Below are 23,428 nucleotides of genomic sequence, written 5' to 3' on the forward strand. Positions count from 1 at the left end.
TGTTATAACAGTGTCATGATCACTCTTAATAATGTTTGTGTTTTTCTCATATCATAGAACGAGATGCACTGATCTGTGTGACTGTGTTCTTCATCATCTTAAGTGTGATGAATATTTCATTTTATTATATTTCAACTCAAAATGAAATATCAGGTATTTATTACTTCTTAATTACTCATTAGAATTTATCCTGATCCTTTTGCTGAGGTTTAAAAGGAATACAATTTGCAGTATTTTGATTATAAATGATGGTGGAAAGCTTGTTAGAAAAGGGAAGGAATGGGAGGCAGATTATAGATTCACAACACCACTGGTTTAATTCAGGAAGGTGATAGTTTGGTGGTTAAGACATTGGACTCTGGAGTGGAAGTTCACAAGTTCAAATCCCAGCACCCCAAGTTGTAAGTTGCTCTGTGAAGGTGTCTGCCAAATTCCATAAATGTATTTAGCTTTTAGTTTGATTTAAAACTTTAGTTTTACTTTTCAGTGTCCTAATTTAATGTGCACACACACTTTTTGTTCTGTTATTTAGCTCTATGCTTATTCTGTAGCACCAGGGTCCTAAAGAAACTTTTCATTTCACGATGTACTGCATCAGATATACTGTATGTGGTTAAACTGACCATAAATGTGGTGTCTCTCTCACACACACACACACACACACACACACACACACACACACACACACACACACACACATATATATAAACTACCCTGTGTGTCTTATTTTTCTATTATTTTACAAAAGCATGAACTAGTTTTTCTGCATCATATTTCTAATTTTAGCAACATTTCTAAGGTGAAAGAAGGTGATCCTGGTAATATTATTCACATGAGCTTTAAAGGAAACACTAGTCATTAATCACACCAATGTCTTTGACTGACAGACTGATTTGATAAAATTTGATTTGATTTGATTTGACTGCTGTACACACTGAGACAGAAACACCATCCAAAGATGCTACGTAATCGGAAAGTTCACTTCTAGCTGCATGTGGTTCTAGTAAAAGTACTTTCGTCTTATCTGAGTTAAGCAAAAGGAAGAAGCCACTGTCTAATGTCCTTTACACACTCCTACATTTTAAGCTAATCTCTCTCACCTGGCTTTGTTGAAACATGCAAGCAAGCATGCAAGCAGGCAAGGAGGAGATTGTGATCAATGGTGTCAAAAGCTGCAGTAACAAGTTCTGTGGGATCGGTCAGTGATCCAATTAATGTTGATAACTTCAGGGATCATTAACCTCTAAAGGAACTGTAATAAATGGACATTCGGTGCAACCCCGATGAGGATGGGTTTCCTTTTGAGTCTGGTTCCTCTCAAGGTTCCTTCCTCATGCCATCTCAGGGAGTTTTTACTTCACCACAGTCACCACTGGTTCACTCATTAGGGACAAATGTACAGTGGAACCTCGGGTTACGAATTTAATTCGTTCCGGTACTTTATTCGTAACCTGAAAAGTTTGTATCCCGATACAAATTTCCCCATAATAATGAACAGAAACTTCGGTAATTCGTTCTGGACAACCAAAAATATTACTTAAATAAAAATAAAGCCAATATTCACTAATATTATTTACTTTTAACATGTTATATTAAAATTATAACACATAAAAACATACAAAAGAGGAAAACATCTTTACCGGGTACTTTCCCTTTGAGAAGACTCGCTGCAGGAGACGACGTTCGTAGAAGGGGAGGAGGAGAGTTATTGTTTGGAAGGAGAATCTTATTATATTATATTATTATATATTATTATATATTATATTATAGAATATTAAAGACAGTGTTATTAACACGACGCTGAGACAATTGTTGCATTAGAGGGAAAATGAGAGCTGTTTCTTTAAGGCTACTATCAGTTGGTATTGAAGTCCAGAGTGAAATTCATTATGGGAATTGTACTTCGGAAAAGACTGTAACCCTGCTAATCTATCTTCATAAAAACAAGTAAAGTGGTTATGCATCGGCTAATGTTGTCCATCTCATCATTCCACGAGCATCAACTAACGAGTTGTTACGCTGCTGCCGGGAGAAGTTCAAGCGGATAAGTAACACGATGCTCTCGCTAGGGACACAGGACGCTAACTGATGTGACGAGCTGCGTGGATAGAGCAAAAACAACCAACTTGCCTGCGATTTTTTGGTGAGCGAATTCAAGTCAAGAACCTTTTATTGTCATTTCAACCATATATAGCTGATGCAGTACACAGTGAGATGAAACAACGTTTCTCCAGAACCCAGATGCTACATTAAACAACAATCACAGAAACAGAAAACACAGGGCCAAGGACTAGTAAGTGTCTTTGCCACATAAAGTGCATGTGTGCAAACTGGTGCAAACAGTGCAAAAAGACAACACAAGGCAGTTCAAGACAAATACACAAAAAACAAAATAGCTCCGCCAGTAAACCGGTCGTAACATGATAAAGTGAACAGAAGCAAAAATGTAAACAGAATAGTGTGCAAAAGAGCAATTGCTATAGTAGCTAGTTTTGAGATTTAATCTGCAAATCCTACAGGAAAATCATACTAGTGCCTTGTGGGTCTGTATTTAATAGAATTGACTGAGTAAACTTGTTTTTGAAAACTACATGTTACAGTATATTGGTGTAAAGAACTTAAATGTATTACATTTGTGTTTAGTTTTTCATGTGACGCTTAAATGATTATTTTTAACTGTGACACCTCCTCCTCTGGTATTTATATGGGGCTGGTGTATATCATTATACCTAGAAGGACTTCATTAAATGCTAGATATTTGTTTGGTTTGGTTATTTGGTTCGGTAATCCACGTTTCTGTTAAACACTGTACATTAAACTCCTGATCGAAAATAATTGACTTTATAAACAGTCGTATCTTTAGGACAGAGGTGCTTGTTGTGTGTTCACTATTATCTTATTTAATGTTAAATAAGTTACTAAAGCAAACATTTTAGGAATATCTCCATGTTGGTTTTGCTCAGGAAACAGACAGAGTTTCAATATAATAGACGCTGAGTGGCGACTCTGTGCAGTGAGCAGATGTTCAGTTTAGCCTTGGCTCTAGGTAGTCACTAGTTAACTAGTCCTGTTCTGAGACTATGACCTATGCTACAAGAAATTAAAGCACCTTTCTGAGTGGGATGGATAACGTCCTGCCCTAACAGGCCAGCCTTGCCCTTAACATTACTCCAATAATCTATAAAGCCCACTTGAACATCCAGAAGTTCAGCTACATTGCCTGGTATAAGGTACGTTGCCATGCCTCATTTGGATGAGCCCAGAGCATACTATGGCTGCGTACATTGCCTTTGCTAATTTACACACATCTATGATGTTACTCTTAATAACCTCTGACAGTCGAAGTATATCATTAGCTCCCATGTAGGGACAGCTCAATATCATAATTTTGGCTTTGGTACGACACTAGAATGTAATACCTCTGTATCGATACTAAGTCAAGTCAAGTCAAGTCAGGTTTATTTGTATAGCGCTTTTCACAACAGACATTGTCTCAAAGCAGCTTTACACAAATCAACAGTTAAGGTGAATGGTGTGAATTTGTCCCTGATGAGCAAGCCGTGGCGACTGTGGCAAGGAAAACTCCCTTCGATGTTATGAGGAAGAAACCTTGAGAGGAACCAGACTCAAAAGGGGAACCCATCCCCATTTGGGTGACATCGAGAGTTTGATCATAAATCTTTCAACAATACAGAACACTGGAGAGTGAGAACTAACATGATTACTGGAGTATAAGATTATAAGTGATGTTCTTTCTACAGTCTTATACAGTCTATATGGTTAGTAGCTCCTAATTTTATAAGCTCAACATTTGTGATCATCACAGATCCAGCATCAGCTTCTCCATGCCAGAGCCTTTAAACACTCCAAGAGGTCCAATGTCAAACTCCACACATGTAGTGGGATCCAAATGGCACTGGTACGTCTCTAGATGGTTCGGGATGTTTGTGAGTTCGGCATCTACTTCTTCAAAGGTCCGTAATCATCAAGATGGTGGGAGGTGACTGGAGCTGGCCAAACCTCAGGGTGTCTCGGGATGGGGAGAGAAAGAGAAGCAGTGGAGAGGAATTAGCGTAGCTGCTGTTCATGATATTAACAGCACAAGTTGATAATGTGCATGTGATCAGATGTTCTGGAGCTCAAGGTTATGATGTGATGTGTGTTATGTGTAGGCTTTGCTAAAAAGATATGTTTTTAATCTACACTTAAACTGGGTGAGTGTGTCTGAGCCCCGAACACTGTCAGGAAGGCTATTCCAGAGTTTAGGAGCTAAATGTGAAAATGCTCTACCACCTTTAGTGGACTTTGCTATTCTAGGAACTACTAGAAGCCCAGAGTTTTGAGATCTTAGGGAGCGTGGCGGATTGTAGCGAGTTAAAAGACTGGATAGATACATGGGAGCCAAACCATTTAGTGCTTTATAAGTGAGTAGTAGTAGTTTGTAGTCTATTGAAACTTAACAGGAAGCCAATGTAGGGACGATAAGATCGGGGTTATGTGATCATATTTTCTTGACCTTGTAAGAACTCTGGCTGCTGCATTCTGGACTAACTGAAGCTTGTTTATTAATGACGCAGGACATCCACCTAGTAATGCATTACAGTAGTCTATTCTGGAGGTCATGAACGCATGGACGAGCTTCTCTGCATCGGATATAGACAACATATTTCTTAACTTAGAAATATTTCTAAGGTGAAAGAAGGCTGTTTTTGTAACTTGGTTGATATGATATTTGAAAGACAAGTTGCTGTCTAAAATAACTCCCAGGTCTTTTACTGTTGAACTAGTGGTTACAGAACATCCGTCTAAATGCAGGTTGAGATGCTGGAGCTTCTGTATACTAGTTTTTGGGCCGATGAGCAAAATCTCAGTCTTATCGGAATTTAAAAGTAGAAAGTTATGGGTCATCCAATCTCTTATTTCTTTAACACACTGAGTTATCCGAGTTAATTGAGCTATATCGCCTGGTTTAGATGAGATATATAGCTGAGTATCATCAGCATAACAATGGAAGCTAATTCCATGCCTTCTAATAATATTTCCTAACGGAAGCATGTATATTGTGAAGAGCAGGGGTCCTAGAACTGAACCTTGCGGCACGCCATAATTTACTTGCATTAGCCTGGATAGCTCTCCATTTAAATCTACGAAATGGTAACGATCGGACAGGTAGGATTTAAACCAGCTTAATGCCTGTCCCTGAATGCCGATGTAATTTTGTAACCGATCTAGGAGGAGATCATGGTCTATAGTGTCGAATGCAGCACTAAGATCTAATAGAACCAACAGCGAGATGAAGCCTTGGTCTGAAGCTAAAAACAGGTCATTAGTGATTTTAACTAGAGCAGTTTCTGTGCTATGATGGGGCCTAAAACCTGACTGAAACTCTTCAAAGATATTGTTCTCTTGCAGGTAGGAACATAACTGGGCAGCGACAATCTTTTCTAAAATTTTAGAGATAAATGGGAGATTTGAGATTGGTCTGTAATTTGATAGGGTGTTTGGGTCCAGATTAGGTTTTTTAATGAGGGGCTTAATAACTGCTAACTTGAGGGATTTAGGGACATGTCCTAACGATAGTGAAGAGTTAATAATATTCAGAAGAGGTTCACCAGTTGTATATAACACTTCCTTCAGTAATTTAGTAGGAATTGGATCTAACTGACATGTTGTCGATTTAGCTTTGGCAATAACATTATACAGCTCTTCCTGTCCTATACATGTAAAACAGTGGAGTTGTGGAGTTGAAGGTAACACTGTCTCAGGAGATGGTGTCAGAGGTTGGACCGCCACAATTGTTTTTCTAATGTTATCTATTTTTTCAGTGAAGAAATTCATAAAGTCCTCACTACTAAACTGTGATGGAACACAATTTTCTACTAACTTCTACTAACTAACTTGATACATTAAGTGACAAATAACAGCCTCAAAAGATCATTTAATTTATTTTATTTTTTTAAATAATAATAATAATAACAATAATAATAATAATAATAGATTAATTTCTTAATTCCTTGGTATCAAATTGATCAGTGTAATCTGTTGATCAGGAAATCTACAAGGAACATAGGTTACTTTTTGAGGTTGGAAAAAAATATTTATATTAAATAATACAATGAAAATATATTCAAATCTTCTTATTTTTTCAGTGCACACAAAATGTCTTTAAAAAAAAAAAAAAAAAAAAAAAAAAAAAAAACAGGATCAGAGGTTACATTTTGACTTTGAAGAAATTATAATTTCAGCATGGGAAAGAGTAGTGGAAGCCAGGCTGAGAGAAGAGGTGACCATCCGTGAGCAACAGTATGGTTTTATGCCAAGGAAGAGCACTACATTTCATTTGCTTTGAGAATGTTGATGGAGAAGTATAGAGAAGGTCAGAAGGAGTTGCATTGTGTGTTTGTGGATTTAGAGAAAGCATACGACAGGGTGGAGAGAGGAGTTGTGGTATTGTATGAGGAAGTCTGCTGTGTCAGAGAAGTATGTGAGGGTGGTGCAGGACATGTATGAGGACAGTGTGACAGCAGTGAAGTGTGCAGTAGGAATGACAGACTGCATCAAGGATCAGCTTTGAGCCCTTTCCTGTTTGCAGTGGTGATGGACAGGTTGAAGGACGAGGTCAGACAGGAGTCTCCCTGGACTATGATGTTTGCGGATGATATTGTGATTTGTGGTGAGAGTAGGGAGCAGGTGGAGAAGAGCTTGGAGCGGTGGAGATATGTGCTGGGGAGAAGGGGAATGAAAGTCAGTAGGAGTAAGACAGAGTACATGTGTGTGAATGAAAGGGAGGGCAGTGGAGGGGGGGTGCGGTTGCAGGGAGAAGAGGTGGAGAAGTTGGAGGAGTTCAGGTACCTGGGGTCAACAGTGCAGAGTAATAGAGAGTGTGTTAGAGAAGTGAAGAAAAAAGTGCAGGCAGGGTGGAGTGGGTGGAGAAGAATGATAGCAGGAGTGATTTGTGATAGAAGAGTTTCGGTGAGAGTGAAAGGGAAAGTTTATAGGACTGTGGTGAGACCTGAAATGATGTATGGATTAGAGACAGTGGCATTGAGTAAAAGACAGGAGGTGGAGCTGGAGGGAGCAGAGCTTGTTGAGGTTTTTGTTGGGAGTGACAACGATGGACAGGATTAGAAACGATTTTATTAGAGGGACAGTGCATGTAGGCATTTTGGAGACAAGGTGATACAGGCCTGATTGAGATGGTTTGGACATGTGCAGATGAGGGACATGGGTTATATCAGTAGGAGAACGCTGAGGTGGAGCCACCAGGACGGAGGAAAAAGGAAGACCAAGGAGGAGGTTTATGGATGTGGTAAAGGAAGACCCGCAGGTAGTTGGTTTGAAAGAGGAAGATGTAGAGGACAGGGGGGTATGGAGACGGATGACTCACTGTGGAGACCCCTAATGGAAGCAGCCAAAAGAAGAAGAATAAGAAAAAGGTGCCTCAGATATAGTGGTTTGGAGAAACACCACCCAGTGACCTTTTTTTTTTATTTAAAAAAAACACAAATCGGCTGAAGCTACAACACCAGAAACAGAGTGATCTTCACTGTAAAACTAACTTAGAAAATATAATTCACTGGTTGCAGAAAGCCGTTGCCTTCATCACTAATTTCCCCACTGCAAAGCAAAATGTGTGATCATGGTGAGCGTTGACTGAACTGAACTCTCTTCTGCCTCTCAGACATTTACAACTGCAGAAATTGTGTTCATTCACATGTTTAGGTAGTTTGGTATCCCTCTAATACTGTTATTTACAATGTTCAAACATCCCAGACCTTCAATGTGATTAGAAACTGTTGGTCCACACTATACACGTAGTCTAATATCAATTCTGTCACATCAGTGCCTGTAATGGTGCAGAAAATGCTGTAGAGTTGTTTATGATCTGAACAGATTTTTACCCTGCATGTAAAAATGCAGCTTTCATTTGCATCATTTTTGTTCATCACATCGTCTGAACTAATATTATATATCATTCTTAAAGATATTTATCAGAAGGTAGGCAGATATGATATATAATTATAATGAGGAGTATTAAAATGGTTTACGGAGCTGGAAATTTGGTCTCCATGTGTAAAGTGTGAATGTGAGGCTGAAAGGATCACTGATATAAACTAATATCACTATTCATCATGATATTGTATTACAGAGTCACTGTATCCTGTGGTTGTGTTCCTGATTGGTTCAGTGCTGATTGTTTTTGTGAACGCTGCTGCGTTATTAGTGGAGCTGATCCTAAAAGCACGTGAGTCTGTAATAATATATTAATATGTAATTATAATATTAATAATAATAATAATAATAATAATACAAAATTAATCACTGTATAAATGTTAGAGTGAAAATACTGACAGACAAATTATTATAATCACAAAAATGTTATTGAAATGAAATAATAATTTATGGGGCTACAAGTTATTTTATTTATTATAAACAGGAACTGGTCAGCGTACAGTGGATCTGCGACTTATTGTGATACCGACTGAAATCGTCTTTGCCGTGTTCTTGTTCGCTGTACAGATTTCTGTTTACTGTAAGTATAATCTCCAGACATGACACAGAATATGATCTGATGTTGAACAGGTCTGTTTACTTTTTGTCATTTTATTGTTGCTTTAGTAACAGAAATAAAATAGTAATTTAATTATTGTTACAAAATACATGCTGGAAAAAAGTTAGTTTTTATTATCAGTAATGTCAGAATTTTTAAGCTTATAAAAAAATTATATTTTTTTCTTTAACTTGAATGAAACTGGAAATGGGGATCACATGAGCATAAGAACAGGACCATGAAGTGATGAAAGAAGGTGGTCTGGTCTGACGAATAAGGTTTTCTTTTTACTGGGGTACAAATATGGCTGTAATCAGGGAACCATTAAAGGGGGACTTGAGCCCTGTTTCTGTGGAGCTGGGTTGGATCTAGGGCAGTAAGAAGAAGGGCAAGAGGAAGGATGTAAAAGAGAGAGAATGGGGGGTGGGGGGGGGTTTACATTGAAACGTACAATGATCAATTTTATTTAATATTAATTACATTTAGTATGGCAGAAAACATGTCCCCCATCAAAATTCTATTTTATCAATATTATATATATATATATATATATATATATTTGTTTTTTTTTTTTCCTTCTGACCTTCTCTATACTTCTTAATCAGTATGCTAAAACTGATACCATATAAATATATTACATTTGGATTGATGTCTCTGTCACATTTGTTCCCATCACACAGGCAAGGAGAAAAAAAAATCATCTCAACGTGAAAATTTTTGGATTCTGGCTCCTGTATCTGAGCTCAGAGGATCTTAGCAGGTAAAACACGCTTCCTAAATGTTTTGATTCTACACTAATTATTTATGGATATACAGTACAAAGTGTTAATGTACACAACTGTTGTGTAAATAACAGTAAACCTGATCTTTAATTTATTAAGACTCATGATGTTCAGCCATATACAGTCTCTTAATGCACTAATAATAATAGTTAATAAATTATTATTCATCTTATTACATTAAACTCATCATGTATTTACCTGTTAATCAGATATTTATACTCAAAAGTGAACCTTTCAAACTTTTTAAAGCAGAAATGTTCCATTCTGAAGCAGATCCTCATTTCATACATAAAATTAAACACAACCCCAGAAGATACCAAAAGCACATGTACCTTGAGTTCTTTACCACCTGACCTGCTGGAGCTCCATCTTTCATCACCTGAGTGACTGAAATCCCCACAGCACCCTCTAGTGTGAGGTCTCTGCAACCCTGAGCATGAAAATGTGCTTTTTCTGACTGAAAAATGAAGTCATGGGAAAGAGAAAGTACAAGTTTAATATGTAAAACAAGCTGAAACAGTCATGATTCCACCATCAGTCTTCACCACTAGTTTAATGTATTATTCTGGAGTATTTTCTTTTTCCCATGACTGAAAGTAATTTAATACACTGGTCTGACCCCCTCATGGAGGGTTTTAAAAGTGTCTGTAATGTGATATATGTAATGTTTACTTGCATATGAATTTCTCCATATTTACTCCTCCTGTGGAATATTATGACAATTAAAATTTTTTTTTGTAGGATAGTGATTTCTAGATTTCTGGGAAACTGCATTTCTGGTACAAATACTATTAGAAAACCTTATATAAAGATTGAGGGAAATCTATTCTATTTTCTGTTCAAAGTTTATTTTTATATACAGTGTACAAATGTAAAAAGAATATATTTCACTAAATAGTGAATGTCATTAATGTGTTGTGTGTTGGACAAATTAAAAACTAATATAATCCATTATTTTTTTCTTATTGATGATTATTTATATTTATTGCAGTTTAATTTGATTAAAATCACATTCTTATGTGTTTTTTAAGCAACGCCTCCAACATTTTACACTAAACTCAATTTTCTATAAAAAATTTAACTACATATGGCATCGACGGCTCTGATACCAAATCACATCCAAAATGGAGCCTCCTGCTACATAAATGATCACAAAGCAGCAGTCTGATAGCAATAATGTATCAACCGTGACCTGCTGCCTCCTATAAAGAAAAATAACCAACAATCTGCACCTGCTTTATCTTTTAATAAGAAATTAGAAACACAACGAACAAACCAAATACATTTTTTACTACAAATGAATTTCCCTAAAACACGACATTTCTTTCTTTCTTTAATGCAAAGTTATAAATTACATCATCGGAGCAAATCTGACCAGCAACTGCATGATACTAATGACAGCACGGTCGCTGTGACATGGTGAACCTCAGGTTTAATTCAATTAGTTAGAGCTTTGAACAAGTGGAAGATTCTTCCAGTGCAACAGGATTCAAAATATTTCAGAAGTGCCACTGAATTTGCATTAAAATAAACAAAACTATGAGTCTGAAACACTAAATGCATTTGTTGCACAATTAAATACACATCATTGTGTATGAGGATGAGGTTCCCCTTTTGAGTCTGGTTCCTCTCAAGGTTTCTTCCTCATAACATCGAAGGGAGTTTTTCCTTGCCACAGTCGCCACGGCTGCTCATCAGGGACAAATTCACACCATTCACCATCACTGTTGATTTGTGTAAAGCTGCTTTGAGACAATGTCTGTTGTGAAAAGCGCTATACAAATAAACTTGACTTGACTTAACTTGATCATTGTGCAGAATTTATCAAAATCTCAAAACTAAAGAACTATGAAACTCCTTGGCTAATTGTAGCAATAAGACACATAACATCTATATCCATATAATATCCATGTCTTTTAAATGAGCCTTGTGACAGCACTATCACTGTCAGCACATACAGATTTATCCACATGTACAGAGAGAGAGGAGTAGCTCAAACTCGAGATACACTCAGCTTTAGCAAGTAGAATTTGACCTCACAGAAATAAATCTTTCTGTAACCAAGAACTGAATTTCCTTTCGGCTTTTTCAACAACAAGGTTACAATTAAATTTACATCTAACCTTCTCATCCTTACGTATAACTACACCCAGATATGTCACGTGTGGCTTAACTCTAACAGAGAAACAGACAAACTGGATTTAATGTCTATCAGTTTACATTTATCAAGATTCAGATATAAACCAGAAGCTTTAGAAAAGGTTTTAATATGCTCAATGGTTATTGGGATCTGTGATTGTTTTTTTAAAAACAGGGTAGTGTGGGCTTCTAGCTGGCTGATAAGAACATGTTGGTCAGAAATAGTAATACCTTGAAGATATTTGTAAATAAGAAAGGAAGAAAGAATTTGTGCAGCCAAAAGAAACAATTAAGGAGACACAAGGCAACTTCCCTAGACAGATGGAATCACCACTGCAAACTGGAAAGGGCTCAGAGCCGTTACTTGATGCAGTCCAACCTTCACCTTGAACCAGTCTGTCGTTCCTACTGCACACTTCACTGCTGTCACACTGTCCTCATACATGTCCTGCACCACCCTCACATACTTCTCTGACACACCAGACTTTCTCATACAATACATACAACTCCTCTCTCCACCCTGTCGTACGATTTCTCTAAATCCACAAATACTCAATGCAACTCCTTCTGTCCTTCTTTATACTTCTCCATCAACATCCTCAAAGCAAATAATGCAAGTTATTCAAGTTCAGGTGATCATTCATTTATTATAAACAGGAAATGGCCAGCGTACGGTGGATCTGCGAGTTATTGTGATACCAGCTGAATGTGTGTTTGCTGTGTGCTGGCTCACTTTACAGATCTCCACTTTCTGTAAGTATAATCTCTACACATGGTATAGAACATGATCAAGCAGGTCTGTTTATTGTTGCTTCAGTTACAGAAATAAAAAGGTTCTTTAATTGTTACAAATGTATATAGATTTTTTTAGAAGAACATCAGATCATCAGAACTGAACCTTGAAACAGTGATAGAGGGAATTGATATGGGAGTTTTATTTACACACATCACCTGCCTCAGCATTGCTGCAGATGAAGTTACACTCCTTAATTATAACTGTTCACTAATGGAAATGCCCAGATTTCCTGTAACACCAACAGATCAGCTCAGGCCGTATTCAGGGAACATTTAAAGGGGAATTGATCCCCATTTCTGTGTGTAGGGCAGTGAGAGGAAGGGCAAGGGGAAGGAAAAGAGGACTGAGAGAAAGGAGGGTGATGTGGTTTATGTATTAAGACGTACAAGAATATATTTTATTTAACAGTAATAAAACTTCACATGGCTGAAAACATGAACCACTTCAGAGCAGAGTTTAAAATTCTACTTTAGTAATTATTTAGTTTGTTGAACACATTTAGTCTGATAAAAATATTTATTCAGAATGATATGATAAAACAAATAAATTAGATTTTGATTGATTTTACTGACTGTCACATTTGTTCCATCACACAGGGCAGGAGAACAGAGAAAGGTGTGTGTGTGTGTGTGTGTGTACGCTGCTGATGAGTTCAAACACGTATAAATAGATTCCTTTTCTGTATCAGTTTGTTTAGAACATGTGATGATTCCTGCTCTCATGTGTACAGATTTAGATCTGATATAAAGAGGCTGCGAGAACAAGGCTGTTGTGTGTGTACACAGGCACAGAGGGCGAGTATTTCACTCTGTAATATTAACATTACATCAATAAATACACACTTTCATCTCATTTACTTCATCATATGAGACTTATTCCAAAATAAACCATTCCAATCATCTCTTACCATAAATACAGAACTCAAACTCACCTCCATCCAATCATCAACTCCAGAATCTGGCTCCTGTACCTGAGCTCTCAGGGTCTGAGCAGGTAAGACGCTTCCTAAGTGCTTTCATTTCACACTCATTATTTATGTCTACATGAGTGATGTGCATCTCCATAACTGAGGCTGATGTGATTCACATCTCGATGCACAGACAACAATATGCTACATTACAGATACATATGAAGCCACTACAGCTCTACCTCTGCCATGTTCATCTGTGTTCTACATCACTCTCAGGACACGCCTCGATCTCTGTAGTGTCCTGATTCATCATATTCACAGAGCAGCAGTTGATTTAAATCAAGCATCTGATTTATTTAGACGTATGTTCAGCTCGATACACTCCCTCAATGCACTAATAATAAAGTTATTACAGTAATAAATATCACAAATTATTACATTACGATTATCATGTATTTTTGTTAATCATATATTTTATATATTTTACTTAAAAATGAACTTTTCAAACTTTTTGAGATCCTCATCTCATATGTACAATCCTGGGACATTTTAAATCACTTAAAGTGAAAAACGCTCAACGTGGCTTTAAAGAATAGACTGTTTTTAAAAGACCAAACTCAGCAAACACAATATTAATAATAATAATAATAATAATAATAATAATAATAAGTTTAATTACTCATTCTTTTTTCATAGAAACTGTAAAGGAAAAAGTTGAACATGGTTTAATGTGATGTTTTTATTAATACAAACCCAGTAAACACATTAATAATATAAAATACTCTGTAGAGACATGAACGAGTCCAGGATACAAAATCACGTGTTAAATTACACGTTTTTTCCCACAGAAACCTGTTAAGGAAAAAGTTTAACGTGGATTAATAAGATAAGAATAAACTGCTTGTGTGTTTTATTATTAATGTTTTCACAGAGTTCTGGTTTTTAGAAACATCGTCTTATCACATTAAACCACTTTAAGTGTCTTAAAATCCTCACACACAAAAACTAAAGATACTAAAAAAATGTTTACCATCTCTAGGAAATACTGACATGACTGTTTATCACAGAACTCTCTCTCTCTCACACACACACACACACACACACACACACACACACTCACTCTCTCTCTCTCTCTTTCACACACACACTCTCTCTCTATCACACACTCTCTCACACACACACACACACACACACACACACACACACAGTATTTTACCTCAGTCCTCTGTTACTCTGTTCTGAGGTGATTTGTGTGCGCGCCATTAGCATAGCGGTTTCTCACACACGGAAACATTTCCACTCATTTTAATCTCCTGACGGTGATTCACACTGCACAGAACAAACACAAACATATATTCAGATTTTTACACTTTATACTTGTCTTTTATTTTAGTTTTATGTAAAATCTCACCTGTGTTCAGGTGCTTGCCGCCGTTGCTCTTCCTCAAATCTGAACCTGAGCGCCCCCCAGCGGTCTGATTATATAGTGACTGAGATGAAGCTGGCGTGAAACATACGGAAGCCGCCGAGTCCAATGTGTAATATAAAATATTGTTGTTACAAGTGTCTGTCGTTAGAGGGCGCTGGAACAGAGGAGAATAAAGTGTTATGTTGTGAGTAAAGAGAGGACGGTCCCCTGGTGGTCTAGTGGTTAAGATACAGCGCTCCCACCGCTGCGACCCGGGTTCGATTCCCGGTCAGGGAACCATCCCCAGCCACTCTCAGTGCCGGTCCCAAGCCCGGATAAATTGGGGAGGGTTGCGTTAGGAAGGGCATCCAGCGTAAAAACATGTGCCAAATCAAAAACGTGCGGAGGATCCGCTGTGGCGACCCCTAACGGGAGAAGCCGAAAGAAAGTTGTGAGTAAAGAGAGGAAGTGAAATGTGCTTGGAAAATGCACAGGTGTGTTATTATTTTAATGTAGGCAGAGATGTTACACTGGGCATGTGCAAATCTGGAGCTTTATGCAAATGCATGTTTATTATTAGTGAAACCAAACAACATTGAGCATTAAGGCTTTATGTGACAAATCACCAGGACATCAAGTGGAACCTTTGCTATGTTTCGGACGGACGGTTAATAAGGTGACACCAGAGAAACTGTACCTCTTTTAACTTTCATACAAAATAAATAACCAGAGAAAATGTGTTTTTTTTTAGTTTTCTATTCATATATTTATTATCTGTGAGGCAAATATTCACTGAGATTCAGGTTGTTTTATTGATGTGTCTGTGAAGAGAGATGACAGATGGCAGAGAGCGCCCCCTGTCTGTCATCTTTATTTTACAAAAGCACAGTGTTTTGTTGTATTATGAGTGTACAGAAATAAAAGTAAACCCTTTACAGGTTTAAATGGTTTATTGCTCTTATCTGTACGATTAAAAAGTCACAGTTATTTAAATTAGTTTCAGCGTTATGAGGAAAAAATGCCACAAAACACGCCGCAGCATTTGTCGACCGCAGAGGGTTAATTGTGTTAATAATGGCGGATTTTTCAAGTCAAGGCAAGAAGCTTTTATTGTCATTTCAACATTTTAAAAAACAGCATGTAAACAGTCATGTAATAATAAATAATATATATTATGGGTGGTACTGAAGACATGGATGTGTGAAATGAGTATGAGTGTGTGTTTGAGTTGTATGATAGATTTTGGTGACTGATTTAAGACTTGGAGCATCAGTAAAAAGGAAAGAGGTTGACAGGCTGAAAGTGCAATGAGAAGAAAAAAGATTCTAAATTTTCCAAATAGATTAAAAATAAAGTTATGAGTCTGGTATGAAAATGTAAGAAGTAGAAAGTACAGATATTTGTGTAAAAATTTAAGTCCGAAAAATAAATAGTGAAGTAAAAAACTGATACCAGAAAAATCTACTTCAGTACAGTAACAAAGTATTTGTATTTGTTACTTTCCACCTCTGGTTCCAATAATAAAAATATGATAAATTCTAATAAACAGAATGAGTAGCTTCACCTCTCATATCTTCTGGTCAGTATCATTTGTTTCTTTGTCACGTGACTCATGAGATGAACTACTCAATTCTGTTTCCTGTTCTCAGGGATAAACCCATTACTACTCTGCTTTATATAGGATTTTATTTATTACATTTGTTTCCTCACATTATTGAGCTCCTCTTCTCTAAACATGTGCACCAGTTCCATCTCAGTTCCACCTTCTTACTTTAAGGACCTTTTAGATGTCTGTAAATTTCACCTGATCAAAAGACACACGTGACTTTATTATGCCTGTCCAAAAACCTTTTTTTTTCACATTTAACTCAATTAAATCACATTTTACTTATAATTCATTACAATGTATTATTTTAATTGTAAAGGTTTGGACTACAGTAGAGTTATACAGATATAAATGAGAAGTAAGAGCACAGTGAGGGGAAATTAATTCTTCAGAAAATTATTTGTTTAAAAAAAGAAATGTAACATTACAATGTCTAAAAACATGTTTTTAAAAGGTATTTGAGTATCTGACAGTAGATGAAGGTGTTTCTGAAGGAGTTCAGACAGAATTCGTTGTTAGTCACCTGAGGTGAAAAGTGAAAATAAATGTTTTCCCCTGGCAGACATGGAGGCTGCTGTACTGCTCTGGTTTCATCTGCTGCTGTCGGTGATCTTCTGTAACGGTAATGTTCACCATGATTGTGTTTATTAGTGAACTGTTAATACTCTGAGTTTTATAGAGCTGAATTTCAGGTTATAATCTGATCTAAGGAAGTTTAAAATAAAGGAATATTTTTATTTTCTTCATCTGCTTTAACTCTGAAAATGTTCATGCAGTATTGAGGAACTAGAACTAATAGTTTACCTGTAAAACTTCCAGTCATACAGAAATCATAATATATATATATATATTTATAGTTAATCAATCATTAAATCCAACACACGAGTATTATGAAGAAAAAAAGAAAGAAAAAAACAAAAAGACCAACCGAACAACCAAAAGAAATGACAGGGTGTGGTTCAGGTTAGATAAGTTTTGGAGGATCTGTAAATGGCACCTCCTCTGGAGCTACAGTACAAGACTCAAAAGTTTCTAGAACTCACTTTGTCTGGGGTTTATGTGATGCCCACGAAAGTGTGCCCACATTGTGTATTAGTTGTTTCTTTTGTAGTTAATTTTTATTATACACTCTTTTTTTCAAGATTTATTTTTGCATAACATGTAATGTTAAACAGTAACATATACATGCAATTATACCTCTGCGCCTGTAGGGGGGGGCAATGGGACTAGTTTGCCTATGCATCACCGGAAATTTCTCTCATAACTGAGAAAGATTTAATGAAGGCAAGCCACAGTTTCTGTGTCATCCTTTTGTTCTCCACTTTTCAGGTGGGTAATATGTTTAAAACTTAACCAAAGTTGTTGTTATGACTTTGTGAACATTCAGAGACACTTTTGGTGTTAGTGTAGAGAGTTTTTTCCACAAGGCTGGATAAATGCTAATAAAATAAATGCTAATGCTGTTTAGCAAAGGTAACGCGGCACCGCGCTAGTGTGGGCAAGTAGTACTTTATGTGAGGTTTGTGTAGGCCACGTGCTTATATTTTCACGAGTCAAAATGTGATATCAGGCTCCTGCATTTTGTTTTATTTAATATGTATAGAGATTTGGTTTTACTTTAAAATGATGTTAAGAGATGTTTAAATATAAAATTATATGTTAGTGTGTTAGTATATAAACATATGTTAATTAAAAGAGTTAAAATACACAGAGTTAATATGCAAAGCTCTACACGTTTAAAGAAGCTGACAATAAAAACTGCCATGTTATTTACAAGTTGCTGTGAAGCATGTAGTCCAAGAAACACTGAATGGTGTGTGTAAAAGTGCATTTAAGGTGCAAGTAACCAGCATGTTAATCTGTAAAGTGATGTAGAGATGTGAAAATGGTGTTGTAACAGAATGTGTTTATTTTTGGACACTCCAATATGTCTAAGAGGACAGTGAATATGGACAGTGAAATAAACTGGATAAATGGACAGTGTTTACACTGCAGTGAATAACATGTCAATAAACATAACTGAGAAAGATTTAATGAAGGCAAGCCACAGTTTCTGTGTCATCCTTTTTGTTCTCCACTTTTCAGTTTTTTATACAGCTGTCTACGGGCGCCACAACCCGGTACCTGTAACAGTTTATTGGGGGCTCGTCCGGGATCTTCTCCGCTGTCAGGGTGGAAGATGATCCAGTGATACAGACACCTGGGACCAAAGGTGACCAGCCAGGAACTAGCCACTCATTGGGGAGAGAGATTCGACACGGTGACCCATTGCGTGAAAGAGGGAAACACTCATGGCAGACAGTGAGAGGAAAAGCTTGGTGTGGACCATCAAGAAAGGCCTGCTCACCCTTTCTGCAGATGAACTGTTCCAGATTGCAAAGTCGCTGGGTCCTGTGCCAGGGGTGGACCGGTCTCGTTTGGCACCTATGGATGAGGAGGCTTGTTTCGACTACATCAGCAGTTTCATGCACAGTAAGCACTTGCAAGAGTCTGAGGATGAAGGCCTAGCTCACTTATTAGAGTTGAAAGAGGTAGTTGATGTAACTATTCAGAGTCATGTGTCTGACATACAAATGTGTGTAAAAGGTAATGCTGTCTCACATGTTCCACTGTCAAACTTACAAGTTGATATCACTGATGAGGAAACTCAAGCTAATGTTAATGTAAATCCAGTTGATGGTGAGACTGTTGAAGTTGATGCTAATGCAATACACCCTTTAGCAAACACAGCTATCAACACACACAACTCAGAAATACAGAAATTACTGGCTAGCTATGAGGAACTTAGTAAGAAGATCACACAGTACATACCCACCTCCACTCTGCAGTCCACACTCCATTCACCTGCAAAGTCACATCTCACATCACAGAATAGGGACACATTGAACACTAGGCGTTTGGGTGAATATCCCACAACTGTTGCTCATGACAAGTTGGTCTCCTTAAGAGAGTTGTCCTATCTACATCGTAGAGAGTTCAAGATTCAGGGTGGTCAGATTGGAGATCATGGTTCAGACATCAGTTATAACAATGTTTGCCGCCAGATTGAAGAAGGGGTAAAGGAGCAATTTAGTGATGCAGAAATTGTTAAAGCTGTCCTCAGGGCAATAAAACCTGGAATTTCAAAGATATGCTTATGAACAAGGAAGATCTGACTATCGAAGAGTTCAAAGTTTTTCTTTACTCCCACCTCGGTGAGCAAAACACCTTGGAGCTTTTCCAGGAGCTCATGTGCACCAAACAGAAGGACAATGAGACACCTCAACAATTCCTGTATAGAGCAATAGGGCTTAAGCAAAAGATCTTGCTGGCCTCAAGACATGCTGATACAGATGTGAGGTACAGTCCAAGCACAGTTCAGGATGTTTTCCTCCATACTGTACATCAAGGCCTGGGGCACAAGCATGATGAAATCCGTCGAGAACTCAAACCATTGCTTGCAGATCCTAGTGTGACTGATGAGACAATCCTGAAACAGATACATAAGATAATGAGCGATGAAAGTGGAAGACAGAGGCGTTTAGGTCCGGCCACCCGTCAAAGGCTCGCTACTGTGCACAGTGCTCAGGCTGAAGCAAATGTCATTCAGTCTCCTGGTGTCAAGGAAGAAAAAGTGGAAAAGAAATCAAAAACAGATGTGATCCAACAGTTGACAGACAAAATTGAGAAGCTGACCAGTCTTGTAGAGGTTATGCAACAGTCAGTACAAACACAAAAACCGGGACAAGTCAGGCATGCACAGAGAGGTAAGACAAACGACAGGAGGAGAAACCATATGGATGTCACAAGTGCATTGAACAGAACTACTCCGCTTGCACTCACTGTTTCCGTTGTGGCGAAGGCGGTCATCGAGCAGTGGGATGTCTGAAGAAAACGGTGCAGCAGGAAAACTGGAGCCAGTCCCTGTTGGGGGACAGACAGTGACTGGATCCCTAAAGTCCCAGACACACACCCGCCATACCAATGACCCAGACACACAAAGTGTGACAGCCGTTCAAGCACAAGGCATGACAGAAGTTCAAAGTCAGAGACAAACAAACCCAACCTCTGGTACACCATTTCACATCCTCCGAACAGCAAAAGTGGGCGTCTTGCCAAACTCATTGGAAGAAAAGCTCTCACCTACTGTAACCTGAATGGGTTAGCTGTGACTGCTTTGTTAGATACTGGAGCTCAGGTGAGCATGATTGACAGAGATTGGAAAAACAAATACTTGCCAGATACCATTGTTAACTCGCTTAGCGAGATTTTTCAGGATGGAGAGGAGCTGAAAGTCTGTGCAGTTAATGGTGACATGATTCCATTTGATGGCTGGATATCCCTAACAGTTAATTTGATGGGAAATGAAAATCCTGCTCTGTCAGTCACTGTGCCATTTCTTGTCAGCAGTCTTACCCTGGAGAGGCCACTACTGGGATTTAATGTACTGGAGGAGATGATACAAACACAGCCTGAGCAGCTAGTCCCCACACTCACTACCCTACTTTGTAACGCCATGTTGATATCAACCGATAAAGCAGAGCTTCTTGTAGCCTTCATCCAGGTCAGCAAACCCTCTGTACAGTGTGGATGTATACGGACTGGCAGACAAGATGTTGCCATTCCAGCGGGTCAAGTAGCCTGGATAAAATGCCAAGTCCCACCAAGCATGGACTCGTCTGATTTAGCCTTCCTGTTTGAACCTGATGATAACGCATTGCTGGCCGACCTGGATGTTGGTGATGCTCTGTTGGAGGTGCAAAACCCAAGGAAGCCATATGTAACTGTACCTGTCGGAAACAACACAAAACACTCCATCCTCTTACCAAGAAAGACAGCTCTTGGTCGCATTCATACTGTTGAGAAGGTGATTCCAGCGGGCCAGCCCAACAACCCAACATCCACAGTAACCATCAACAGTGCTGTTTTAACCCCTGATGGCCCCAGCCCACCTCCATGGCAACCTAATGTTGACCTTAGCCATCTTAACGAGGAAAAAAGGTTAGTGGTCAGTGAAATGCTTCGCGAAGAAGCTGGCGCTTTCGCACAAGGTGAAAACGATATTGGATGCATACCAAGCCTACAGATGTCGATCACACTTAAGGATACAATACCCGTGCAAAGGACTTACTCTTCAGTCCCTAAGCCACTCTTTAAAGAGGTAAAAGAGTACATACAGGAACTGATGCTCAGAGGCTGGATAGTTAAATCCAAATCCCCGTATGCTGCTCCAGTTGTCTGCGTCAGAAAAAAAGATGGAAGCTTGAGGCTGTGCATTGATTATCGCCTCCTGAACAAGAAGACTGTCCCTGACCGACATCCTCTACCTAGAATACAGGACCTGACAGATACCCTTGGTGGCAATACCTGGTTTAGCATATTGGACCAGGGCAAAGCCTATCACCAGGGTTTTGTTGCTGAAGATTCCCGTCATTTCACCGCGTTTATCACTCCTTGGGGGCTTTATGAATGGGTCCGTGTCCCATTTGGATTGTCGAATGCCCCTGCAGCATTCCAGCGAAGCATGGAAGAAATGCTTGGGCCTCTCAGAGATGAGTGCTGCATCCCATATCTTGACGATGTGCTCTGCTATGCAAAGACATTCGATGAACATGTGGAGGCGCTCCGCAGAGTCCTCCAGGCTCTCCAGCGCCACGGAGTAAAATTGAGGCCAGAGAAATGCGAGCTATTCAAACAAGAAGTCAGGTATGTGGGCCGTCTTGTGTCAGCTGAGGGGATCAGAATAGACCCCCGTGACTTGGAAGCTGTCAAAACCCTGACGAGTAAAACACCACAGACAGTTGGTGAGGTGAGGAAGCTGACTGGATTCCTGGGCTATTACCGCTCATACATTCAGGATTTCTCCCGAATTGCAAAGCCGATCTATGAGCTGCTCCAAACGAAGTCAGGAAAAACCCGGATCCCAGTACGAGGTAAAAGTGCTGGGGGGCCACAATTACCCTCCCGAGAACCTGTTAGCTGGACTGCTGTACACCAGGGGGCCCTTGAACAATTGGTCACTCTCTTGACAAGTCCACCTGTTTTGGCATACCCTGATTTCCACTTGCCTTTTACTTTACATACCGATGCTTCAGACCGAGGCCTTGGAGCAGTCCTATACCAGCGCCAGGATAGCAAACTGAGAGTCATAGGATATGGGTCAAGAACACTCACACCAGCAGAACGCAATTACCATCTGCACAGTGGGAAACTGGAGTTCCTTGCACTGAAATGGGCAGTGTGTGAGAAGTTCCGCGATTACTTATACTATGCTCCACACTTTACTGTCTATACAGATAATAATCCGCTGACTTATGTCCTGGGGACGGCGAAACTCAACGCGTCGGTCACCGGTGGGTTGGTGAGCTTTCTGATTTTAGATTTGACATTAAATACAGGCCCGGGAAGTCAAATGTAGATGCAGACACTTTGTCACGCCTGCCTCTGGATATAGAGACATATGAGATGACTTGCACTGGGGAAGTCACAGATGAGGCAGTGCGTGCAACATGGGATGGGAGTCAGGCAGCTAAGAGCAAGGACGTAGCCTGGGTGGCAGCACTTAATATGACCTCCTCTAAACCGCTCCAACAATCTCACTCCAACATACTGCCCATCAACCATGAGGATCTTGTGAGGGCCCAGCAAGAGGATAAAGCAATAAACCAGATAAGAGAGTTAAAACTGTCTGGCACTAAATTGACGGAAGCAATCCGAAAAACAGTGAGAGGAGCCGCTCAAAAGCTGCTTCATGAATGGAGTAAGCTGTATTTGGAAAATGATCTCCTTTACAAGAACTAAGGAGCAGAAACAGTTGGTCCTCCCTGCAAATACAGGGTGCTTGCTCTGAAATATCTGCACAATGAGATGGGACATGTGGGCACAGAAAGAGTCCTCCACCTTGCTAGGGAGAGATTCTACTGGCCCTTTATGGCAAAAGAAATAGAGGATTATGTCACCGAAAATGTCCATGTATTCAGGCCAAGAAACCTACCACACAGATCCGTGCACCAATGGGCAGCATCACGTCCAGTTTCCCTTTAGAGCTTGTGTGCATTGACTACTTGCATTTGGAAGCCAGCAGTGGAGGTTATGAGTACATTCTAGTAGTGCTTGATCATTTCACCAGATTCTCACAGGCGTATCCCACAAAGAACAAGAGCGGTAAGACTGCAGCCGAGCGCCTGTTTAGCGACTTTATACCCGATTTGGGTACCCGCCAAACTTCATCACGACCAAGGCCGGGAGTTTGAGAAT

The 23,428-nt window shown here is 39.0% G+C and overlaps 1 protein-coding gene, 1 long non-coding RNA gene and 1 other non-coding gene across 3 annotated transcripts in view; 2 read left to right on the plus strand and 1 right to left on the minus strand.

Moving 5' to 3' along the window:
* LOC124389264 overlaps window positions 1-9,771 on the plus strand; it is a 64,691-nt gene extending 54,920 nt beyond the window's left edge. Inside the window, exons 42-46 of the mRNA XM_046854611.1 lie at window positions 58-153; window positions 8,150-8,245; window positions 8,438-8,533; window positions 9,232-9,311; window positions 9,583-9,771. Of these exons, the coding sequence (XP_046710567.1) occupies window positions 58-153; window positions 8,150-8,245; window positions 8,438-8,533; window positions 9,232-9,308 (365 nt within the window). The 3' untranslated portion in view covers window positions 9,309-9,311; window positions 9,583-9,771. The remainder of the gene's footprint in view (window positions 1-57; window positions 154-8,149; window positions 8,246-8,437; window positions 8,534-9,231; window positions 9,312-9,582) is intronic.
* Window positions 9,772-13,887: 4,116 nt separating this feature from the next.
* LOC124389271 lies at window positions 13,888-14,801 on the minus strand. The gene is made up of 3 exons (XR_006926545.1): window positions 14,590-14,801; window positions 14,395-14,507; window positions 13,888-14,030 (listed from the first exon to the last, which is right to left on the minus strand). It is a non-coding gene; the product is annotated as an uncharacterized LOC124389271 (long non-coding RNA).
* Window positions 14,802-14,810: 9 nt separating this feature from the next.
* Window positions 14,811-14,883, plus strand: trnag-ccc. Its single transcript has one exon. It is a non-coding gene; the product is annotated as a tRNA-Gly (tRNA).
* The last annotated feature ends 8,545 nt before the right edge of the window (window positions 14,884-23,428 follow it).

This window comes from Silurus meridionalis, chromosome 7 (genome assembly GCF_014805685.1).
Source record: "Silurus meridionalis isolate SWU-2019-XX chromosome 7, ASM1480568v1, whole genome shotgun sequence".
Classification (NCBI taxonomy): Eukaryota; Metazoa; Chordata; class Actinopteri; order Siluriformes; family Siluridae; genus Silurus; species Silurus meridionalis.